This window comes from Galeopterus variegatus, unplaced genomic scaffold (genome assembly GCF_000696425.1).
Source record: "Galeopterus variegatus unplaced genomic scaffold, G_variegatus-3.0.2 Scaffold935, whole genome shotgun sequence".
NCBI classification, from domain to species: Eukaryota; Metazoa; Chordata; class Mammalia; order Dermoptera; family Cynocephalidae; genus Galeopterus; species Galeopterus variegatus.
The window spans coordinates 250,524-273,153 of record NW_007727046.1 but is presented as its reverse complement, the minus strand read 5'-3'; the positions used below and the strand labels follow the sequence as shown (position 1 = coordinate 273,153).

Here is a 22,630-nt window from a genome sequence, read left to right as displayed (position 1 = left end):
GGGTTCCCTGATAAGAGGCCAAAAGGCCCTACAATTTTTTAAAAGAGAATAGTTTAAAAAGCGGGGGGGGGGGGGTGCCGGCACACGCAAAACCATACAAATGCTTAGTTGCAACAACAATGTTAAGCAAAAGAAGCCATTTTAGGGCTGGCCCGTGGCTCACTCAGGAGAGTGTGGTGCTGATAACACCAAGGCCACAGGTTCGGATCCCATATAGGGATGGCTGGTTCGCTCACTGGCTGAGTGTGGTGCTGACAAAAGAAGCCATTTTAAAACATTAAAATAAAAAGTTCCCATTGAGCCTCTGCCTTTCCTGGGGTGCTCATGACATCCCCTTAGGTCTCCCAACTCAAACTCAGACTCAAGTCTCTTTTATTATTATTATTATTAATTCTTCCCTGCTCCCCAAGGCTTTTTGCACAGTTTTATAGGAAAATATGGCTAACCCAGGAGTGAAGAGTCTTCACTCTCCCACTGACTTGACATACCTCCGTTTCTCCATCTGTACAATGGGATAAGAGGATGGCAAATATCTGATCTCTAAAGTCCAATTCCAGGGGGAGGGTCCATGGTCAGAGAGGATCAAGTGAGAGCTTTCCAGGACCAGCTGGGTGAGACAGGGCTGGCTGGCAGATGGGGCTAGGAAAGTGCTACGGGTCAAATGTGTCCCCCAAAGGTTCATGTGTTGGAATCTTGTTTCCCTACTGTAACAGTGCTAAGAGGGAGGGAAATCCAATTATGATATTTGAAAAGTGGGGCCTATAAGAGGTGATTGGATTGTGAGGACTGTGCCCTCATGAGTTAATCCATTCTTGGAGTAACGAGTTATCATGGGTGGCTTTATAAGAAGCACATTAGAGAGCTCTTGTCATTCTCGCCATGTGATACCCTGTGTTGCCACAGGACCCTGTAGAGAGTTCCCATCCAGAAAAGGCCCTCACCAGATATGCCCCCTGGACCATGGATTTCCCAAAATTGTAAGAAATTGTCTCCAAAATTGTAAGAAATAAATTTTGTTTCTTTATAAATTACCCAGTTTGAGGTGTTCTTTTATAAGAAACAAAAAACCAACTAATATTGTTAGCCTCCAGACTAGGCTTGGTCAGAGGGAGAGAAGAAGTTTTATCCACTCAGCTTCGGGACTCGGTGAAATCAGATCATCATGGCTGCTGATTCATCTGTCGCCAGGTGAGGGCGCCATTGGGCACATAGGATTAGCCATGGTGTGATCATGGGGTAAGATGTCAGGTCTGGCTGGGACCATGACAGGGTGAAGCAAGGAGCAAGGCCTGGAGGCACTGGAAGAGAAGAGGAGGCATCTGTCTTCCGGGCCTGGGAATGGAGCCTAGGCCTCTCTGGTAGGGCTGGGGCCTCTGAGTTCTAGGTAACAGCAATACTAGGGTGGACTTGCCCCAGGTCTAGAGGTTTGTATTCAGTGGTGATCCCCCTCATTCTTCCCTTCATCCTCAACTAACATTAAGCAGTAGGCGGCCATTCAGGTCTAGAGAATTCGTCCATGAATGCATTGTGAAAGAGGAAGTGGCTTGAAGTGGGAATTTTATGGGCCTTGGGGTAATGGAGACCTAGGGACTTGCATTCAGGCCCTTTCTGGACCTCAATTTTCTCATTTGTTAAATAGGGATGAGAGTTCCTGCTGGGTTCACCTGCAGGGGTTTGAGAGGCTCAAAGTGGGCAGGGGTGTGAAATGGGCAAAATGAGGAGACACTTGAAGGTGTCAGAGGAGGGCAGGACATGGCGGTTTAGGCAGAGGGAGTGCTGGCAGGCTGACCAGAGGCAAGGAGGCCAGAGGGATTTGTTTACTACCTCTCACTTCCTGGAATCTGATCCGGTAAGCCCTGTTTGTTTACAAGTTTTCATGAGCCTCCCTAAGCACAGCACAACTGTAGTTTGGGGTAAAGGCAGGGACTGGCTACATTCAGGTCCTAGATAGGGGCCAGTTGTAAATAGCTGGTGGTCATCAGGGAAGCAGCTCAAGTGTCTGTGAGAGTCAGCTGCAAAGGCCAAAGCAAAGCCACACCCAGCTCCCCAGCATTCTGGGTTACTCAGCCCTGTGGTCATCCTGCACACCTGAAACCTTGTAACCTGAGAGGCTGGAGGCATTTGAATAGGACATCCCTCCTGTCTCCCCACCTCCCCACTTTTTGCAAAGAAGGAACATTCCATTGCTAGGGATTAAATGTTATGATCAACGTGAGACTTAGAAGAGCAGCCAAGGGTTTGCAGGAGAAGCCAAGTGGGAAAAGTGACTCAGCAAAATAAACTTTCACTTGTGGATATTCTGACTGCTCTTTTGGGGATCTTGGAGACTGCCTGGTTCTGGTGTCAGGAACTCAGCATACAAAGCCTTGTTCCCCCATGCCAACCATATTTGTGCTCATTTCTTACTGAAGTAGAGTCCTAGGAGACTTGGGAAGGAGGTCTGATGGGTGGGCCTGATATCTGCCACATCCAGAGTGAGTCACAAGTGCACCCATGTCAAAGCAGGAGTAGTGTGCCCCTGCGGAGGCATCAGGAATCAGAGGGGATGCTGAAGGAGAGGGTAAATCTTAGGGACTCCTCTCCCCTCCAGGAGCACTTCCAGTCAAGGGCATGGGATTGTTCTTGATAGTGAGATGTGACCTTGTTAGTATCCCAGGCTGGTGAAGTAGAAGTAGAAATATATACTTACAGAGCTTATATACTCTTTTATGTTATTTTCATTCTAAGTTTAACTGATTTTTATTTTTATTTATTTTTTTTTTTTTTTTTTTTTTAAAAGATGACCGGTAAGGGAATCTTAACCCCTTGGGCCTTGGTGTTATCAGCACCGCACTCTCCCGAGTGAGCCACGGGCCGGCCCCCTGCTTGGCTCTTATTCGAGAAGCTTCACGTGGACGATGGGACCGCTGAGTGTGGAGAGGGCATGAGAACTCATTTTGTCCAACCACTGTCCCACATAGGTCCCTTTTCTAGGAGAGCCTCTGCCTGAATCCCAGTGACAGAGAACCTGTCATCTGAAAGGCAACCCACTGCTAAGATGCCTGTGTTAAAAAGTCTTCCTTTTGGGCCGGCCTGGTGGCGCACTCGGTAGAGTGCGGCGCTTGGGAGCGTGGCAGCGGCGCTCCCTCCGAGGGTTCGGATCCCATATAGAGACCGGTCCGCTCACTGGTTGAGCACTGTGTGGGCACGACAACGAGGGTTGCGATCCCGTTGCCGGTCGCGGTATGGGCACGACACTGAGGGTTGCGATCCTGTTACCGGTCACAAAAAAAGACAAAAAGGAAAAAAAAAAAAAGTCTTCCTTTTTTTTGGCAGTTGTCTGGTACAGGGATCTGAACCCCTGACCTTAGTATTACCATCACCATGCTCTCCCAAATCAGCTAACTGGCCAGCCAAAAAAAAAAAAAACTGTCTTCCTTAAATTCAATTGTAATTGTCTCCCTGACACTTGACATTTCTACTCACAGGTCCTCTTGAGCCCTAGAGTCACAGAAATTAAGTCCAATATGGTTTCAATGGGCAGCCCTTGGGCTATTTCATGACAGTTAAGATACTCTGCCCACCTGACTTTTCAAGTTCCTATTTCCCTAGAGGGTTAGAATGCAGGGTATTCCCCCCTCTCTACCTCCATTACACTTCTAACACTTAACGGATAGAACAACTCTTATGCAATTCAGGCAAGGCTAGTCCCAGGTCAGAGGTCTGTGCTGAAAGGGGTTGGAGAGAGGACAGATGCTGTCTCAGCTCCCTGCTCCCAGCTGTCTCCTCAGTGAGCTCCCCCCTCCACCCCCAGGGCTCAGTGTATTTGGTGGGACCTGCTGTTTCAACAGCTTCAGCTTGTGTTTCAGTTTTATAATTCTTTTTTTTGGGAGGGGGGGCGGCTGGCCAGTACGAGGATCTGAACTCGTGACCCTGGTGTTACAAGGCTGTGCTCTAACAGCACCAGTCAGCTCCTATGTTTATTTTACTTCAAATGAGAAACTTCCTCATTGTCAGTGCCACCCATGTTGGTGCACATATTCAAGGGACAGTTTGGCATTTTGAGGGTATGTCTATCCTAATGGCCCCAGCTTCAAATAGTACGTCCTGATCCAATGGTCCTATGAGCAAGACTATCCTCGTGGATCCCTGGCTCCTACCTTGGCTTGGAAAACACCGTCACACATCATACAATGTTGGTGTTGGAATCAGTGCTGGAAATGATGTAACTTATCCTTACAGGTGACAAACAGGTTAAAGATGGGAAAGGACTGCCCTGGACTGCTGCCTCCTTAGTTCAGGCCTCATGCTCTGCAGTCTTGCCCTCCACTCTTACCTCCTTCTAATATATTCTACATCTGGTACCTCTTCAGGCACTGAGCTATACCAACCCCCAAATCGGCATGCCCTTTTCTTTCTTTTTTTTTAAAAAAGATGACCGGTAAGGGGATCTCGACCTTTGGCTTGGTGTTGTCAGCACCACGCTCAGCCAGTGAGCCAACCGACCATCCCTATATAGGATCCGAACCTGTGGCCTTAGTGTTATCAGCACCGCACTCTCCCGAGTGAGCCACGGGCCGGCCCTAGCCTGCCCTTTTCTGCCTCCACAGCTTTGTCTTTGCTGGTCTATCTGCCTGGAAAATCCTCTCTCACCCCTTCTCCATTTAACTAGTTCGTACTCCAAGATTCAGCTCTGGTGCCCCCTTTCTAGAAACTTCCTTCTTAGTTGGCTGGCCCCTTAGCTTAGTTGGCTACAGCATAGCCTTGTAACACCAAGATCAAGGGTTTGCTTCCCCATACCAGCCAGCCACCAAAAAAAAAAAAGAGAGAGAGAGAGAGAGAGAGAGCTTTCCATAGTGTTTGAGGGCCTTTTCCTTTTGCTTTCCATGGTGCCTTGAGCAGACTCTGTCCATTTTTCTTTATGACATGCCAGACCCCAGCAGGCAGGTATTCAGGAGATGCCTGCTCAGTGACTGACTGAAGGGAAGGCAGACAGAAAGTGAGACAAAGCAGCCAAGCCTGAATCCAGCACTTCAGCACAACAGTTAATTCAGTGCCTGGCGATAACTAATGGCTTCCCTTATGTAGGGTTCTGTGTGTACGAGAGGAAAAAGAGAGAGTTCCAGGTGAATAGGAACCCTGCCCCTTATTTTGCACATCCCAGCACTGGCACAAGGAGTGGTGGGCAAAAAGGCTGCCCAGTCTCTATGTAATCAGAAGGGTCAAGGCATTGCTTCTCCAAGGAGGAAGGCAGACTGAGGGCCCAGCAAATCCACCTGACTGCCAGAGAACTCAAGAGGCCTGATAATTCTGAGCCTGGCCCTAAATAGAAGCTGGGGTGGAGAAAAACTCAGAGACTGTTCTCTAAATAGCTTCATGCCCCTGCCATCTGCTGCCAGGCAGCCAGGAAAGAAAGCAACGTTGCCTGATTTCCTTCAGGAACTGTCAAAGCTATGTCCTAATATAATGGAGTGCCTAGTCACAAGTAAGCTCCTACTTGCTTTGCCTCTCTGGGGCCCAAAACAGAGCTAGAGGTCTCCTGTTCTGCCCTTTATCCAAAGAGGAACTCCTGGCCTCTAGATTCTCAAAACTGAAGTCCCAGAATGGAGGAAAATCAACTTGCTTTTGCTTTTCTCCAGACAGCAATCAATCTGGTTTGGCTTCCTAACCAGGAGGTGGGTCTTCAACTCAAACCCAAGGGCTAGGAGAGAACCCTAAAATGGTGCTGTTACTTGGTAATGTTTAAGATCTCTCTGGTTTCTGAGATGTTGCTAATCTCAGATGAAATGGTACTACAATTCCACTAAATTTCACATTAAATTCCTTTTAGCTCAAGAAAGCAATGAACAAAAATCTCCATTTTACCCCCTCCTCCCAAGTACTTGTCTCCCTGTCCACCTGTTCCTAAATTCCAGTTATTGGGTGTCACATACAGCATCTTGTCAAGGCAAAGGTGGGGCTGTCAGTGGCCAGGACAGTGACTGACCACCTGGGCAAAACTTGCCAGTAGGAGTGTGGGGATAAGGAGGCTCAAAAACACAGAATAAAAGGTGCTAAAGTCAAAATAAATAAATTCCAACTATTCTTTCCCTTTCTTCACTTTTGATAGCTATGTAACATGCCATTTACAAAGCTGAATAATTGGAGAAATGTTACCCATTAATGCAAGCCCCTCAAAATTCAAGAAAACTTCAGTTTCTTTTTGCAACATTATCAGCTTGTATGTAGTTGCATATTGCCATCACTAAAGTCATAGTGACTTTAATAAATATCTTAAATAGTTCTCCATGCCTCCAAAATAAAAATCCACATTTGAAAGCTAGGCTTATTTTGTTTACTAAATAATAGCCAGAAAATTATTGCACCTTTGTGTCTAATTTTAAATTAAGAGGCTTTATAAACACAGGCCCTGACCTTTGTCAATTAACCAGCTGAAGCTTGCATAAACAAGATCTGTTTTAGGACCTCTGTTTTGTTTTAGGGCCTGTTTTTTTTTGGGGGGGGGGGGTTTGGCGGCCGGCCAAACTGGTGACCTTGGTGTTATAAAGCTACACTCTAAACAACTGACTAAATGTAAACGGACTGCCCCAGGATCTTTGTTTTTAATCATCAGATTTCTAAGCTGCTGTTCCCACTTTTCCATTAGCAGGGTGTTGGCCACCACCCAAAGGGCTTCATTTACATTGTTTCCTAGGAACTTTCCCTATTCCCAACAAGGTGTCTTTCACACTCTGCTTAGGCCCGTGACACCTGCATTACTTGTACATTACTGGTACAAACATCAGATAGTCTCTTTGAAAACTGTATAGCTAAATTTTTAAAAAATGAGCTAAATTAAAAAACTTTTTATTTGCAGATGGCCAGTATGAGGATCCAAACCCTTGACCTTGGTGTTATAATACCACCCCTTAAACAACCGAGCTAACCAGCCAAAATGAGCTAAATTAACTGGACTCTATTATTGTAGCATTGGTCCCTTCAGTGCATCACTATTTCTATCTACTTTTTAGTTTCAGTTCAACAAATAACTTGAGGGTCCACAGGTAAATCTCTACTTTGATGGGTCCACTTGTAATAGAGTTGTGATTGATTTGTTAGAGAGCTAGTATAAAACCTGTCACTGCTATACATTATTAGTGGGAAGGTTAAAGGGATGGCTGTAGAAAGGTTTTATATTTGGATTTAAGTCTCAAAACTTGCTTGATAATCCTTACCAAAATAATTTTTTGTTTCACTGATTGGCCAATGATCATTTACTATTATCAATACTTAATATTATTATATATTAATGTTTCTCGTAAATGAAAAAATCCAGAAAAACATGAGAAGCTTGTTAAAGATTCAGATTCCTGTCCCCCACTCATACTCCCAGATCTACTGGATCACAACCTCTGGTGGGATTTTTTTTTTTGTGTGTGTGTGTGCTGTCCCCCACTCATACTCCCAGATCTACTGGATCACAACCTCTGGTGGGATTTTTTTTTTTGTGTGTGTGTGTGTGTGTGTGTGTGTGTGTGTGTGAAAGCTCCCCCAGGAGATTCTGTGCATAGTAAAGTTAGAGAACCTTTATGTAGATAAAACTAACTGGCTGTCATATTTTTCACTATTCAACTGAGTCAGAATTGTATAAGTCCCACTTCAGCTTGCCCATAAATTGTTTTCAGTCTTACAAGGCAAATTAGGGCTTAGTATTTAAGCGAAGTGTCCTTAGAATCTTTGCACAAAGGCAAAGTTCAACTATGAGTATCTTTGTAATTTTCAAAATCTAAGAAATTTCTAATGAGCAAAATGAAAATAATTTATTTTTAATTTATTTTATTTTTTGGCAGCTAACTGGTATGGGGATCTGAACCCTTGACCTTGGGGTTATAACACCACACTCTAACCAACTGAACTAACTAGTCAGCCCAACAATTACAATTAAATATAAAAAATGGAACTTGACACTAGAGTTCTTCATAGACCAGATTACCATTTTATTTTTCTACTCCTGACACTCAATTCATAGGGGGTGAAAAAATAATAGGACATAATCAACATACAAACATAATTAAAAACCATTTAACTATTATAGCTGTTCTTTGTAAAGTACACAAAGGTAAACAGAAACATCTTTATATAAATTATACTTAATCTGTATACCCTGTAAAACAATTTAAAATTCACACTAAGATCCTAATGCAAGCAGTGGTGTACAAAAGTGCAAACAAAGTAAGTGATGACCTTATCACTGACCTACCTCTTCAATGTATTTTGCATTCAGCCAAATACTGAAGGACTCAACGTGGAAAACACTTTTAAAGTAATGTGACTACATTCACCCTGAGTGCTTCTTGCCTCAAAATGGCAAATTGGTTATAGGGTCAGGTTAGGAGCAGCATCAGGGAATATAGAAACCCATATGAAGTTGGCCATTCTGACGTGAATCTTTATACTTGATAATAAGAACAATTCTGAAGAAAACCTATATGTCAAAAACTGTAGAAATGTCACCCCCTTTTACCTCCAGATATTTAAAACTAAAATTAAATCTAATCCTCCATGTAAAATGCATGGTGAAGAAGAATCCATCCACTTCAGTGCAGCTTTTCCAAAAATAATTCTGCATTAAATCACTTTCCCATTTCTGCCCTAACATCTATTTGGGATGGAGGCACACCTGAAACAAAGTTTGCTTTGGATAACCTCGCTTACTTTACTTTGATTACTTTGGATTTTATTTAAAAGTGTGGTCAAAATCCTAAACAATCAATCAGTGGCATAAACTATATTAACTACTTAATGTTCTAAATTACAAGGATAAAAATCAGTTGGTTCAGAAATGCATCTTCAGTAGTCTCCGCAGATTCTAATCACACTTGGGGATCTTTTTTTTTTTTGGTGGCTGGCTGGTTTGGGGATCTGAACCTGTGACCTAGGTGTTACAAGGCTGTGCTTTAACCAACTGAGCTAACTGGCCAGCCCTATTTTGTTTATTTATTTTTGGTATCTGGCTGGTACAGGAATTGAACCCTGGACTTTGGGGTTATCAGCACCACATTCTAACCAACTGAACAACTGACTTGCCCCTTACGTGATTTTTTAAATCCAGGTGTGGGGTAGGGATGTATGAGAGGGAATGGTTATAGGGTTCAGGAGTGAAACATGGTTTTAATAAAATCTCAATCACTCTACAAAGAGGCACAGTCACATATTCCAAGAGCTTGTTCTTTTTTCTTTTCTTGGTCATAAAGCACTAACTTGAACTTCAAAAGGACAGAAATGATAATGGAAGTGACCAGAAGCATCGACATGTAGCTTTGATAATAAAGTGTAATTAAAAGCAGTCATTAAAACAGGTGTGGGGTAGGAATCTCTTTTAAAATATAAAAGTGGGCTGAGACTTTACATTTTTAGAGTTTTGGGCTTCAGATTTTAAAACAACTTTTGAAAAGTGCCTGATTTGTATGGAATCCAGTCTTAACTTGTATATAACAGTGTTAACAACTATACTTTGACATCTTACAGTGTGGGAAACAAAATTAACTTATGTCCCTGATACTAATATTTACCTGGGCAATACTCCACAGAAGCATTCACTTGTACAGGCAAATGCAGAGTTGTCTTTCCCGTGTGCTTCTACTATTTCTTGCCATTCTCTTAATTTGCTTCTCTTGAAAGGGAGCAGTGAGCCAGCACCCAGTGTATGTACTCTGGAAGGTTTCTCCAAGTGGATGGTAAATCCTCTGGCTGGAGAACTCTGCCCCCTGGAGTTGGTAGGAAAGCTGGTTGCTGCTAAGTGCAGCTTCATTTCTAGAGGCTTGGGCCATAAGAATCTTATGGTCCACAAAACAACTTATTTCTTTGATCCCAGTGTCAGAAGTGGAGCAGGATATTCTGTATCAAGAAGCACTTTTCCCCTCTAGAGAAACCAATAAGCTTTCTCCTTTATACCAGTTTATGGCACAAATAATTAGTTTCTTGAGTATTCCAATGGACACTCTAGGAAATTCTTGAAGAAAGACATGTCCCTGAAGGTACTGAAGACTGATACCATGAACAAGAGGCAGTTACTTTTAATAAGGCTTAGTTCTATTTAGTTAGGACTTTAGGAGTGAGTACTTTAAACCTATCTGGCAAAATAAACCAACAGGCTGCAACGGCATTTTCCCTTACTACTACTGATGTTTCTAGGCAGGGAAGAAGCTCTTTTATTTACGAAAAAAAAAAGCTCTTTTATTTAGCTCACTTAAAAAAAACAACTGCAAGTGAAACAGATTAACCAAATTATTAAAACTAAGTATGTTAGGGGCCAGCCCGTGGCTCACTCGGGGGAGTGCGGTGCTAATAACACTAGGGCCCCGGGTTCGGATCCCATATAGGAATGGCCGGTTCACTCACTGGCTGAGCGTAGTGCTGACAACACCAAGTCAGGGGTTAAGATCCTCTTACCGGTCATCTTTTTTTAAAAAAAAAAAAAACTAAGTATGTTAGGAAATGACCTTGTCAGTTTAGCTAAGTGATAATTCCTTCCAGTAATATCTCAATCTTCATCTGCTTCATAGGTTACACACTTGATGACAAAAGGATTATAACAACTCTGACTTGGACAATGGCAAGAGAAAACACTAACTTTGCATTAAAATTATTCTTGATGGAATTGGAACAATCTATTCTCAATGGAATTGGTTAAAAATGCTATAAAAATTGGTTTATAATCAGAAGAGAAATCTTAAGCTTGAGAGTCTTTAAAAATACATTTTTGCACTTACCTTTCATCTTATCTAACTAATGATGACATATGAAAAAAAGAACTCAATTTCTTAGGAAATTATAAGGCTTTTAAAGAACTAACTAAAATATGATTAGTAAGTCTAGCAGTAAGGCTTGCAGACACTATCACATGGCAAGCATTATATCTAAAAACAAAAGTCTTTGTGCTATAAAGTAAGGGCTAGCTGAAAACTAAAAAAAAAGAAAAAGAAAATTAAAAAACAAACATTTGTTTTCTTCCTACCAGAAAATAAAATATGCCAAAGAATGCAAATGAGCTATTGGATAGGAGCAAAATCCCCACCTATCTCGGTGATGACTGGAGCAGAACAAGCTGTTTCTTTTTCCTCAGTTGTGCAGGTCTCTACGGTGAAATTGTCCCCAAAATACTACTTATTGCCTGCCCTGGGGAGTACCTCTAAATATGGAGAGACTGGTGCCTGTCAGTACTTTCGGTGAAGAGGCACAGATTACTAACCTGGACACCAATAAGACTGGAGCACTTCAGAATTAGACAACTGGGATACAACTATAGGGCCCATCAAACTGAGAGTCAACCTTGTGTACTGTAGATGTGCTTTTCTTCAAAAGGCTGATACCACAGGGACTAGGACACGGACCCCATCAGCACTGGTTATAATAGCATTATTGATAAAAATACACATGATTCAGAGAGAAACATGGTGGGGCTGGAGCGTGGCTCACTTGGGAGAGTGCGGTGCTGATAACACCAAGGCCACGGGTTCAGATCCCATACAGGGATGGCCAGTTGCTCACTGGGTGAGTGTGGTGCTGATAACACCAAGTCAAGGGTTAAGATACCCCTACTGGTCATCTTTTAAAAAAAAAAAGAGAGAGAAACATGGTATCAGGTACAACCAACCACAACTGTCTCATAGTAAATACTGTCTCGTGGTAAATGCAATAGCCTCTAGGGGCTTAAACATTAAACACTCTAAAGAAATTTCCTTTCTCAACAATCCCCTCATATGTATAATATTAAATACTCAAATTTCAGATTATACCAGCTAGATAAGACACATTCAAATGAAACATTTGTCCAACAAGGACGCCAAACATTAAAGTTTGTTTTATTGCATGACGTTTGCATAAGAAAAAATATTATTGAAAACTGTAAGGCATCATGCAATAATTGATAAGCTCATTATTAACTGTACACTTAAGATAGATGAATATAATCTAAAATTTAAAAACTACTTCCAAAAAGTACATACAAAATTTGACATGATGAGCATTTAAATATGGGGTATATATGTGGTTTCATGTTGTTAAAAAGTGCTTCAAATGTACTGCTGGAAAGTTGCTCTTTATAAATGGTGCTGGGAAGATGTCAGATTATAAACTGTAAAAACTAATTATTTTTATGGAATTAGAAAGCTAACATTGTGATATTCAAACTTACTTGAATCAGTTTTGGATTCTCATTCAAATTAAGTTGACATAATATTAATAATCTAAAAAACATCTGCTTTCTAACCAACAAAAGTCTATTGAATTCAAGTTATGCATGTTGAGTGTCAAATCTCTGAGTAGGCCTGACTGTTGAGACCTGGAACCCAGGCAGGTTGTTGTTAATCAATGTACTGCGCCATCCAGCGGAAGCCTTCTCCATAACCTTGTCTTTTGAGCACACTGCACATGAAAACTTCTAGGGGTCGGGCATTCAGTTCTTTCAGAGATACACTGCCCTAGAAGAGGAGAGAGACATTATGTTGCAGCTTTATGAAATAAAAGCCCCACTACCCAGCAGAATTACATGTTCTACTTAAGAACAAAGGGTGACTGTGATAAAGCCATGGCTGCTTGACATCCAAATCCCCTAAACACATAGGAAGCCTCCTCTCACTCCACCTTAGGACAGGATGGCACTCAGTGGTGAGTTTGTGAGCCCACAAGAATAAAAATAATCTGTCTTAGAAAAAATCCAAACTGGCTTTAATGGTATTAAAGACAACATTCTTTGAGTAAGTTTATGACCAAACAAGGCATTTCCTAAAATTAATGTGGAGCTGACTATTAAAACAGACCAAAGTCTACTTTGTCTAACATGAGAGTCTCCTCCTATATGCTCTAGTATTTCTCTAACCTAAAAGAGTATATGTAAACCAAGGAAATTTTATTTATAAACTCTGGCATTCTTCCATTGTTTTACGTGGGATTTTTCTTCTTTCTTTTTTTTTAAAAAAAGATGACCGGTAAGGGGATCTAAACCCTTGACTTGGTGTTGTCAGCACCACGCTCAGCCAGTGAGCTAACCGGCCATCCCTATATAGGATCCAAACCTGTGGCCTTGGTTTTATCAGTGCCACACTCTCCTGAGTGAGCCATGGGCTGGCTCCAATGTGGGATTTTTCAATACAGATGGTCCCCCCCCCAAAAAATCCTAGTAAAAATGAACGTAAAAATATTTTAAAACATTATAAAGTATATGTTCAGAAAACCCTAAAACACTCCTATACCCAAGTTCACATCTTATTTATCTCTGATGAACTCAGGGCCTAAACACACTGTTGGTATGCTTAAAACACTCAAATATATATATATATATTTAAGTGTTTAATAGTGTGTTTAGGCCTTATTTGAGTGTTCTGAAAATTTATGATAAATAAACTTTGAAAGCTTTAATTCAGTTTCCCATAAGTGCAAGCTTTAGGAGTAACTGAACCCTGACATTTCTATTATCACCAAGAAAAGTTTTCATTCAGTGGCAGAAAGAAATGAAGACATTTTTAAAAAATTCAAATGTATAAATGCCAGTTCTCTTTAAGAAAAAAAAAATAATGGGCTTGTGTAGTTGGACAATAGTAATTTAAGAAGACATTTGTACTGTAGAATTAAATACTCGCACTTGTCAAAAAGTTTTCTTTTACCTTTCCTGTTGTCTGACCATATAAACCAAACGTCTCTCGTAACCTCTCTTCACTGATGGCTTCAGGTCTGTCAATCTTATTCCCAAGAATCAGTATAGGCACATTAGCAATAGTTTCATCTGTCATTAGTGACTGAAAAAAACCCAAAACAAAACAACAGACGTTGATATGAAACCATCTAAAGGACTTATTTTGAAAAGATACCAAAATAGTCAAGGATTCATTCTCTATCATATCACGTCATGCCAACTTTCTTTGGCAAACTTTTCCCACATTTTAAAGTGAGCTTAAAGAAAGCATAAGCTCAATTCTTCTGTTTCTTTAAGAATCATTCTGCAAATGCTCACTATGTAAATCAGTGAGCTAGAGAGGCTAGGGCCAACGCCTCAGAGGTGGGCAGACCTGGTTTCATTTCTGGTTCTGCTGCTTTTGATTTGTGACCTAGGGCAAGTTAGCCTCACTGAAGCTCAGAGAGAATTGAGAATAGTAGCACGTACCTTCTGGAGTTGATGTGAGAATTAAATGAAGTCATATGCACAGTGTCTAATATAAGGAAGGAACTCAGGAATTCCCTGACCCTATTCCATGACCACAGACCTACCTGGACTTTTCCACATGAACAAGTATTTGTTTGCCTCTCTGGGTAGAGGCACGGTTGGGTCAACCTTCAGTCAAATCATGGATCTGCTTACTTTGTGGCCCCAGATCTAGTGCTGGCTTTGCTTGCTGCTCCTGAGCACCTTTATGAAGCCTCTGAACTGGGAGATGGGAGAGGAGACACCTACACACGCCCCTCCTCCCTCCTGGGAGTGTTAACAAAGATGGCGTGTTCTACTGTTCCTAGGTCCTGGCCAACTCCTGAAGAAATGGCATCTTAATATGACCAGGGACTCAAGATCCACCCACTCCAGGAATGTAGTGGACATGAAATATACTAGGAGGTCATACTCTGTACAGGGTGAACTCCTCAATTCTTCAGGAAGAATGTCTGTATTAGTACTTTCTCAATAGCTGCAATTACTCCAAGTTACTCCTTCTGCATTCTAAGTAATCATTACTTAAAGCAATCACTGAGCTTAACAAACTACCAGAAGTTTCATCAGAGACTGCAGAAAAGCTGAACTCTGCTATCTATATCTCTAACATATTTCTTCAGGCTTATCAGAGTGATTTAACTATGTTTAGTTTTAATTATTTAACTTAGATCAAGTTCTCCTGCACTGGCCAGCTGCCAAAAACAAAAACAAAAAAACCAACTTACATCAAGTTCTTCTTTTGATTCTAACAGCCTTTCATGGTCTGCACAGTCCACCAGAAATACAATGCCATTGATAGCAGGAAGGTAGTTTTTCCACACTCTTCGAGCTAACAAAAACAATCAGGAGTTAGATTTTATTTGCTGGTCTAACCTACCAGATGGTTTGACTGAAGAGTCCGACAAGATATCAAAGTGTAGTTATCCCTTAGCTGTTGCTACTTCACTATATATCCAAGTTAATCTTTTCACCCAATGGTGCCAAAAATCTTCACAGAATATGAAAGAAGATATTTCAGGCTTTCCCCGATTGTGGGCAAGTCAGATATTTTATTCTCCCCCAGTTTTCCCATGTAAGAAGTAGAATTGGGTTGGCCAGTTAGCTCAGTTGGTTAAAGCACATCTCTGTAATACTAAGATCCCAGATTCAGATCCTGTGTACTGGCCAGGTGCCAAAAAACAAAACTAAACAACAACAACAACAACAAAGTAGAACTAGTATTTGCCACCATTGGACAATGATGTACATTAAGTTCATTGGAGGACTGCTAGTATATAAATCTAAAATATAAACAGTAAAAAATTTATATATAGTTGACCCTTGAACAACACAGGTTTGAACTGCATGGGTCCATTAACATGCAGATTTTTTTCAGTAAATATACTAAAATTTCTTCTCTTCATTATGATTTGCTTAATAACATTTTCTTTTGTCTAGCTTACTTTATTTATTGTAAGAATATAGTGTATAGAACATAAAATGTACAAAATATGTGTTAATCAACTGTTATCTGTAATGCTTATAGTATATACAGTAATTAAGTTTTGGGGAAGTCAAAAGTTATACACAAATTTTTGACTGCATGGGAGGGAGGGTCAGTTCCCCTTACCCCACATCGTTCAACTGTATATATAATATGTAATATGTATATGCAGTATGTATATGTATTTTTTGCCATTTCCAGTTTATCAGTTTTTTTGCCAGTGATAAATTTGGCATCAGTGACAGAAGTAAATTGGTACCAGGTATATGCTTAAGTTAAAATAATAAAAGCAAAATATTCTACCTAACAAGCTCAAATGTTAATAATTAATTAAAGTTTATGAAATCATAAGGGTAATTTTTTTCCATGACATTCTTTTTTTAGAGAAGAAAGTTTTTGGGGTACCCCAGGGAAAAATAACTTTCCTCTCTGACTTGAGTTTTATGGCATATCTTGAAAACAACATAGAAATGAAGTTGACAAACTCCATTATATTACAATTCCCACTAATCATCATATTCCAGAAATTAATTATTTTATATCTGAAATGTGTTTTCACTAGCTACAACCACTTAAAATCTTTTCAACTATATGTCATATCAGGTTTTTAGAATGCCTATCAACTCCGTAATATTCATAAGTTATGACTTACTATGTGCTGAACACTGCCAAGCACTTTTGGGGATATAAAAAAGAACAGGAATTTAGTCTCAGAAAGTTTGGTATAGGAGATAAGACAGTGTTTCTAAACTTGTAGACACGTATGAAAAAGCACTAAATTCTATGGAAGTACAGTTGAGAGCACTCCTAGCTGGGAGTGGTTTCCCAGGGGAGGTAGCAGGATGTACACTGGGCCGTGAAGGGCTTACTCAAGTTCAGATGGAGATGGCATGAGCAAAAGCACAGAGGTAGGAGAACATCAAGAAGGTCTGGTTTGGTTTGAGTAAAGAGAATGGGAAGAATAGCAGGAAATAAACACTACAAAAGTAAACCTGGACAGCTCACAGAGATCCTGAATGCCAGGTGGAGTTTGGCCTTTATTTTGTAGGTAATAACTTAGCCACTGAAGGGTTTTTTTTTTTTTTTTACAGAGCAGCAACATGTTCATAACAGGGCTATGACACCAGGTGAAAGGTAGATTGAAGCAGAGAGAGAACTGAAGGTAAATTTTACTCATATACTTTACCACCAAAGCAATTCAGACTTAAATTGACCAGAAGAATCATGAAAACCACCCTTTGCTTTTAAAGCATTTATGTGGGGGTAATAATTCCTAAATTTAAGTCTACTCTGGCCTTGATTGAATAGAATGAGATTTCATGCAGTGGAACATAATGGCCACATTTTTATTAAGTTAAAATAAAAAAAAGCAACTATAAGAGTAATAGAATCTTACCTTGAACGTGTCCACCCAGATCAAAAGTTGTAAAAGTCATGCCAGCAATAGTTAGTTCTTCTGAAGCTGAATAATACAAAATATTTTTATAACATGAAAATCAGAAATCCATTCATGGCATATATTACTACTTAATGTTTGCTTTACTTTTATTGCAAATAAGGTCAAATCAAACATTTAGGAACTGGCAAAAGAATACTTTGCTGTAATTAGATACTCTCCAATTCATACTGACAATATAACACAAATAATTGTAATATTCAATTCTGATGTTCACTAGCCACCACAAATCCAACATTTACTTTCCTTCTCTATTCCCCCTGCTGAAAACAATCTATTCAATTATTTGTTACGAATTCAAATGACTGCTCCAATCTCATAATTTTTCATGTAATTACTTAAATGATACAGGTGAAATAATTTTTTTTATGGCTGCCATGAGATAGTCTTTAATGAAAAACACAATTATAATACAAAATGTTGGCCATTATTTCTTCAAATATTTTTTCTGCCCCGTCCCTTGCCCTTCTGAGACTTCAATTACAAGTTTGTTGGACTGCTTGATATTGTCCCCCAAGTCACACAGACTTTATTTTTCTTTCAGTCATTTTTCTATGCTTCGTTTTGTACTTTCTATTGCATTGACTTAAGTTCACTGGTCTTTCCATCTGCAGTACTGGCACTGTCTAATTTGCTGTTAAACCTATCCCATGAAATTTTCATTTCAGATATTGTATTTTTCATTTCTAAAAGTTTCATTTGGTTCTGTTTTATATCTTCCATTTCTCTCATTATGTTCATGTTTTCCTTTAAATCCTTGAGCACATTCACAACAACTTTGACATCCTTATCTGCTAATTTCATCATCTTTGTCACTTTCGCATCTGTTTTTACTGATTCCTTTTTCCCCTGGTTATGGATCACATTTTCCTGCTTTTTGCATGTCTAGTAATTTTATATTGGATGCTGGATTTTGTTGTATTCCTTTGAAGAAGAAGGTTGGGCTTTGTTCAGGCAGACAGTTCAGTTGCTTGCAGATTGGTTTTTAAGTTTTGTTATGGCAGATTTATTTATTTATTTATATTTTTAAAGATGACCAGTAAGGGGATCTTAACCCTTGACTTGGTGTTGCCAGCACCACGCTCTCTCAAGCAAGCTAACCAGCCATCCCTATATAGGGATCCGAACCTGTGGCCTTGGTGTCATCAGCACCACACTCTCCCAAGTGAGCCATGGGCTGGCCCTGTTATGGCAGACTTAGAGTAGCCTTTACTTTGGGGCTAGTTTAGTCACACTACTAAGGTATACTCTTTCTGGGGTCTCTATTAAATGCCCTGTGTATCTAGCCAAGTGTCTTTTCATTCTGGCTGGTGGGAACTTGAATGATTCCTAGCCCTATGTGAGCTCTAGTAATTATTTGGCTAATGGCTCCCTATAATTGTTCCTTCTCAGAAATCATCCTTTGACTGGCCTTGTGGAGTCTTACCCTCTACATGTACAGATTGGTATTCAGCCATGCAAATTTCTGGAGTCCTTTCTCTCCAGACCTCCCTCCTTTCCAGTACTCTGTCCAGCAAATTCCAGTCACCTTGGCCTTCCCACATTCTGGTCTCTATCTCCTCAACTCAGCAAGACTACTGGGCTATGTTTGGGTTTCTTCTCCTTGCATCATGGTCTGAAAATTACCTTCCGGAATAAAGCTAGAATAAAGAAGAGTCTGCCTTCTTTTTCTCAAGAATCATAGTCCTCTGCTAGCTGTTGCCCAATGTCTGAAAACAGTTGTATATTTTTGGGCTGGTTTTCTAGTTGTTTACAGTGGAAGGGTAATTCCAGACCCTTTTACTCATGGCCAAAAGCAGAAGTCCACCACAATTACAATGAGTTTCAGTACTCTGGCCCAGAGCAATTTATCTAGTTAGGAAATTCTGCTGTACCCCATAATACGTGCAATAATTTGTACAGTTATGTATTAAAAATAATATAAAAAAGAAATTCTGTATGTAGATTGCAAAACTGAATGAAATACTTAATACGGGGCTGGCCCGGTGGCTCACTTGGGAGAGTGCAGTGCTGATAACACCAAGGCCCCAGGTTCGGATCCCATATAGGGATGGCCGGTTCGCTCACTGGCTGAGCGTGGTGCTGACAACACCAAATCAAGGGTTAAGATCTCCTTACCGGTCATCTTTAAAAAAAAAAAAAAAAAAATACTTAATACAATCTGTGTTCAAAGTCACTATCCATTAAAAAAAAAAAAGATAGGCCGGCCCGTGGCTCACTCGGGAGAGTGCGGTGCTGATAACACCAAGGCCACGGGTTCGGATCCCATATAGGGATGGCCGGTTTGCTCACTGGCTGAGCGTGGTGCTGACAACACCAAGCCAAGGGTTGAGATCCCCTTACTGGTCATCTTTAAAAAAAAAAAAAAAAAAGATAATGCTTGGATGTGGATGGCAAACCACCTGCATGGTTACAATCCCTCATATGCTCCCTGCTTTATAAAAGAAATCCCAATTTGATTGATTAAAATCCAGAACACTGTTAACATCCCAGAAAGTCTCCTCTTGCCCCTTCCTGGTCAATCTCCACCTCCGCCCCCAGAAGCAACCACTGATCTGAATTCTATCACCACAGGTTAGTTCTGCCTGTTCTAAAATTTTATATAAATCGTATCATACGGTAGGTAATGTTTTGTGACCAGCTTCTTCCACGTAGCATAATATGACTGAATGCATCAGCAGTTTATTTCTCTTTCTTGTTGAGTAGAATTCTATTGTGTATTCATTCTTTTTTGATGAACATCTGAAGTGTTTCCAGTTTGGGGTTATTACAAATAAAGCTGGTATAAACATTCTTGTAAAAGGCTTTTCGTAAATACATGTTTTCACTTCTCCCAGATAAATACCTAGGAATAGAAATGTAAGATCAAAGGATATATGTATGTTACCTTTTTCACTTATGCTTTTGACTAACTGAAAAGTCTAAGTTGAAATCAACTGAGCTGCAGGAAGGTTGAGATAGCATCTGTTTTGTGCCACTGCTGTACCCTAATATCTCTAGAACAATGTCTGACATAAAATAGGTGCTCAATAAATATCTGTTGAATAAATTAAAGAGAGCAACATCAAAAAAGTAAAAAAGACTTACACCTAATATAAGATCATTCTGTAGCCTCTTCTTTTTTTTTTTTTTTGTCTTTTGTCTTTTGTCTTTTTCCGTGTCCGGCAACAGATCGCAACCCTCAGTGTTGCCCCCGTACCGGACCGGGGACCGGCAACGGGATTGCAACCCTCGGTGTTGCTCCCGCGCCTCGCTCAGCCAGTGAACGGGAACCGGTCTGCACGTGGGATCCGAACCCTCGGGCGGGAGCGCCGCCACACTTCCCAAGCGGCGCACCATCCAGTGCGCCACCGGGCCGGCCCTCTGTAGCCTCTTCTAATTCTGCTGTTTTTACAGATAATTTTATATACTCAATTTCACCATGATTATTTTTTCTTTAACAGTATTGTTCTTGTATCAGAATCTTATTTGATAGGCTGGCCTGTGGCTCACTTGGGAGAGTGTCAAGCTGGTGGCACCAAGGCCACAGGTTCGGATCCCTATAAAGGGATGGCCAGTGAGCTCACTTGGGAGAGCGTGGTGCTGACAACACTAAGTCAAGGGTTGAGATCCCCTTTAAAAAAAAGAATCTTATTTGACAAGCTCCACTCTCTTCTCCTAATATAAAAAAAGATTTATCAATTTTATGAAATCTTCCTTTTCCAACCTCACTAACAGTTTTATAGATAAAATGATCCTTTGTTTTGTTTTGTTCTGTTCTTCTTCCTTGTTCTTTGAACATTTACTGAACTAAATAACTATGGTATTATCTACTTTTTGGTCCAGTTCTCAATTTTATACTCATTATTTCATAATTAATTTGTGGATTAACTTGTCTTTAAACTTTGTGTCTACTTCATTCATAATCATTTACACCAGTAAAAGTAAGGTCACAAGTATTTATTTATTTATTTATTTATTTTTTTTAAAGATGACCGGTAAGGGGATCTTAACCCTTGACTTGGTGTTGTCAGCACCACGCTCACCCAGTGAGCCAACTGGCCATCCCTATATGGGATCCGAACCCGCGGCCTTGGCGTTATCAGCACCACACTCTCCCGAGTGACCCACGGGCCAGCCCAGGTCACAAGTATTTATAAATTAGGTTTTTTCCAAATAATTTTGCCACTTCAATATTACTTTCTCAATTAATACCCATTATATAACTTTATACACTAAAGTAATTTACAGTCATTATTAATGTTTTTCAGGTGGTCTTTCTAAAAAAAAGCAAGCAAATTATTTTTAAAATCATTTTAAAGCTTTTTATAAATGTATCAATACATGCCCTGTTTCTTGGATTAATTCTATGGTGTTCATATCAGATATGGAGATTGTTAGTACTAGAAAGATAACTGGTTAATAAATTGAGAGTTGCCAGCAATGTATAAAACTATAATCTGTCTACTGAATTCATGATTAAAATAGTGTGTTTTAAAATTTGAAAGAAATTCTGGTTATGTAAACAAGGTAATGGTGGACCGTTTACCAATCATGTCACAATTCCTGGGACAATAACTTTTTAATTCCTATAACTGGAGAAGGGAGTACTAACTGATAAAAAGGTATGTGTATTATTTCAAGATCTAAAAATACTCCCTGGGAGCTAGGTCACCTATTAGCTACCATATGATTTTAAGAACAGATCAAATCACCTGATCATAATTTAACTGCCAAAAAAACCCCCGCCAAATAAAAAACTTTTGGTTAGCATCTATGACTCAGCATCACTCAATCACGTGTTATGTTGTATGGGGGAATATACTTACTGGGATGTAATGTTGGGACATGTTGTCCAAGTCTGTCATCTTTTAGCATGTGCAGCAATGTTGTTTTTCCTGCATTATCCAATCCAAGAAATACCAATTTACCAGTTTTCTTATATAACCCTGCAGAGTAAGAGCTATGATTGGTCAAAGTGATATCTGACACAGATTATCAAAATGACTTTATATTGGGCCCAAATAAGTTTGGATTTCTAAATCTATTTTCAGTTTTAAAAGAGCTATTTTTAATCTATGGATGATCTGGGACTTAAATAATTATAAAACTAAACTTTGCCCCAGTCAATAGAATATGTGTTGCTTAAACATATCTACAATGCCAAAATGCTGATTACCTTGACAATTTTTAGGGGTCAATATCTGTGTCCTCTTTTAGGGAAACATATAAGAATTGACATCATGTATTTATGAAGCTAGATTGAAGAAAAAAATTAAAGAAGAAATTTTTCATGAATAAAAATAACATCAACAATAAAAACTACAGTGAGAGTTTTTTCAGTCAAAAAGTTAAATATTTCGGGCCGGCCCGGTGGCGCACTGGTTAAGTGCGCCGCTTGGGAAGCGCGGCGGCGCTCCCGCCCGAGGGTTTGGATCCCACATACGGACCGGTTCCCGCTCACTGGCTGAGCGAGGTGTGGGGGCAACGCCGAGGGTTGCGATCCCGTTGCCGGTCCCCGAAAAAGAAAAAAAACAAAAAAAAAAAAAAAAAA

The 22,630-nt window shown here is 40.1% G+C and overlaps 1 protein-coding gene across 1 annotated transcript in view; it reads right to left on the bottom strand.

Annotated features, from left to right (window-relative positions):
* Positions 1-11,803: 11,803 nt before the first annotated feature.
* SAR1B (secretion associated, Ras related GTPase 1B) overlaps positions 11,804-22,630 on the bottom strand; it is a 13,757-nt gene continuing 2,930 nt past the window's right edge. Inside the window, exons 2-5 of the mRNA XM_008573574.1 lie at positions 17,038-17,103; positions 14,884-14,987; positions 13,623-13,754; positions 11,804-12,440 (exon numbers count right to left, since the gene is read on the bottom strand). Coding sequence (XP_008571796.1) covers positions 12,324-12,440; positions 13,623-13,754; positions 14,884-14,987; positions 17,038-17,103 — 419 coding nt within the window. The 3' untranslated portion in view covers positions 11,804-12,323. The remainder of the gene's footprint in view (positions 12,441-13,622; positions 13,755-14,883; positions 14,988-17,037; positions 17,104-22,630) is intronic.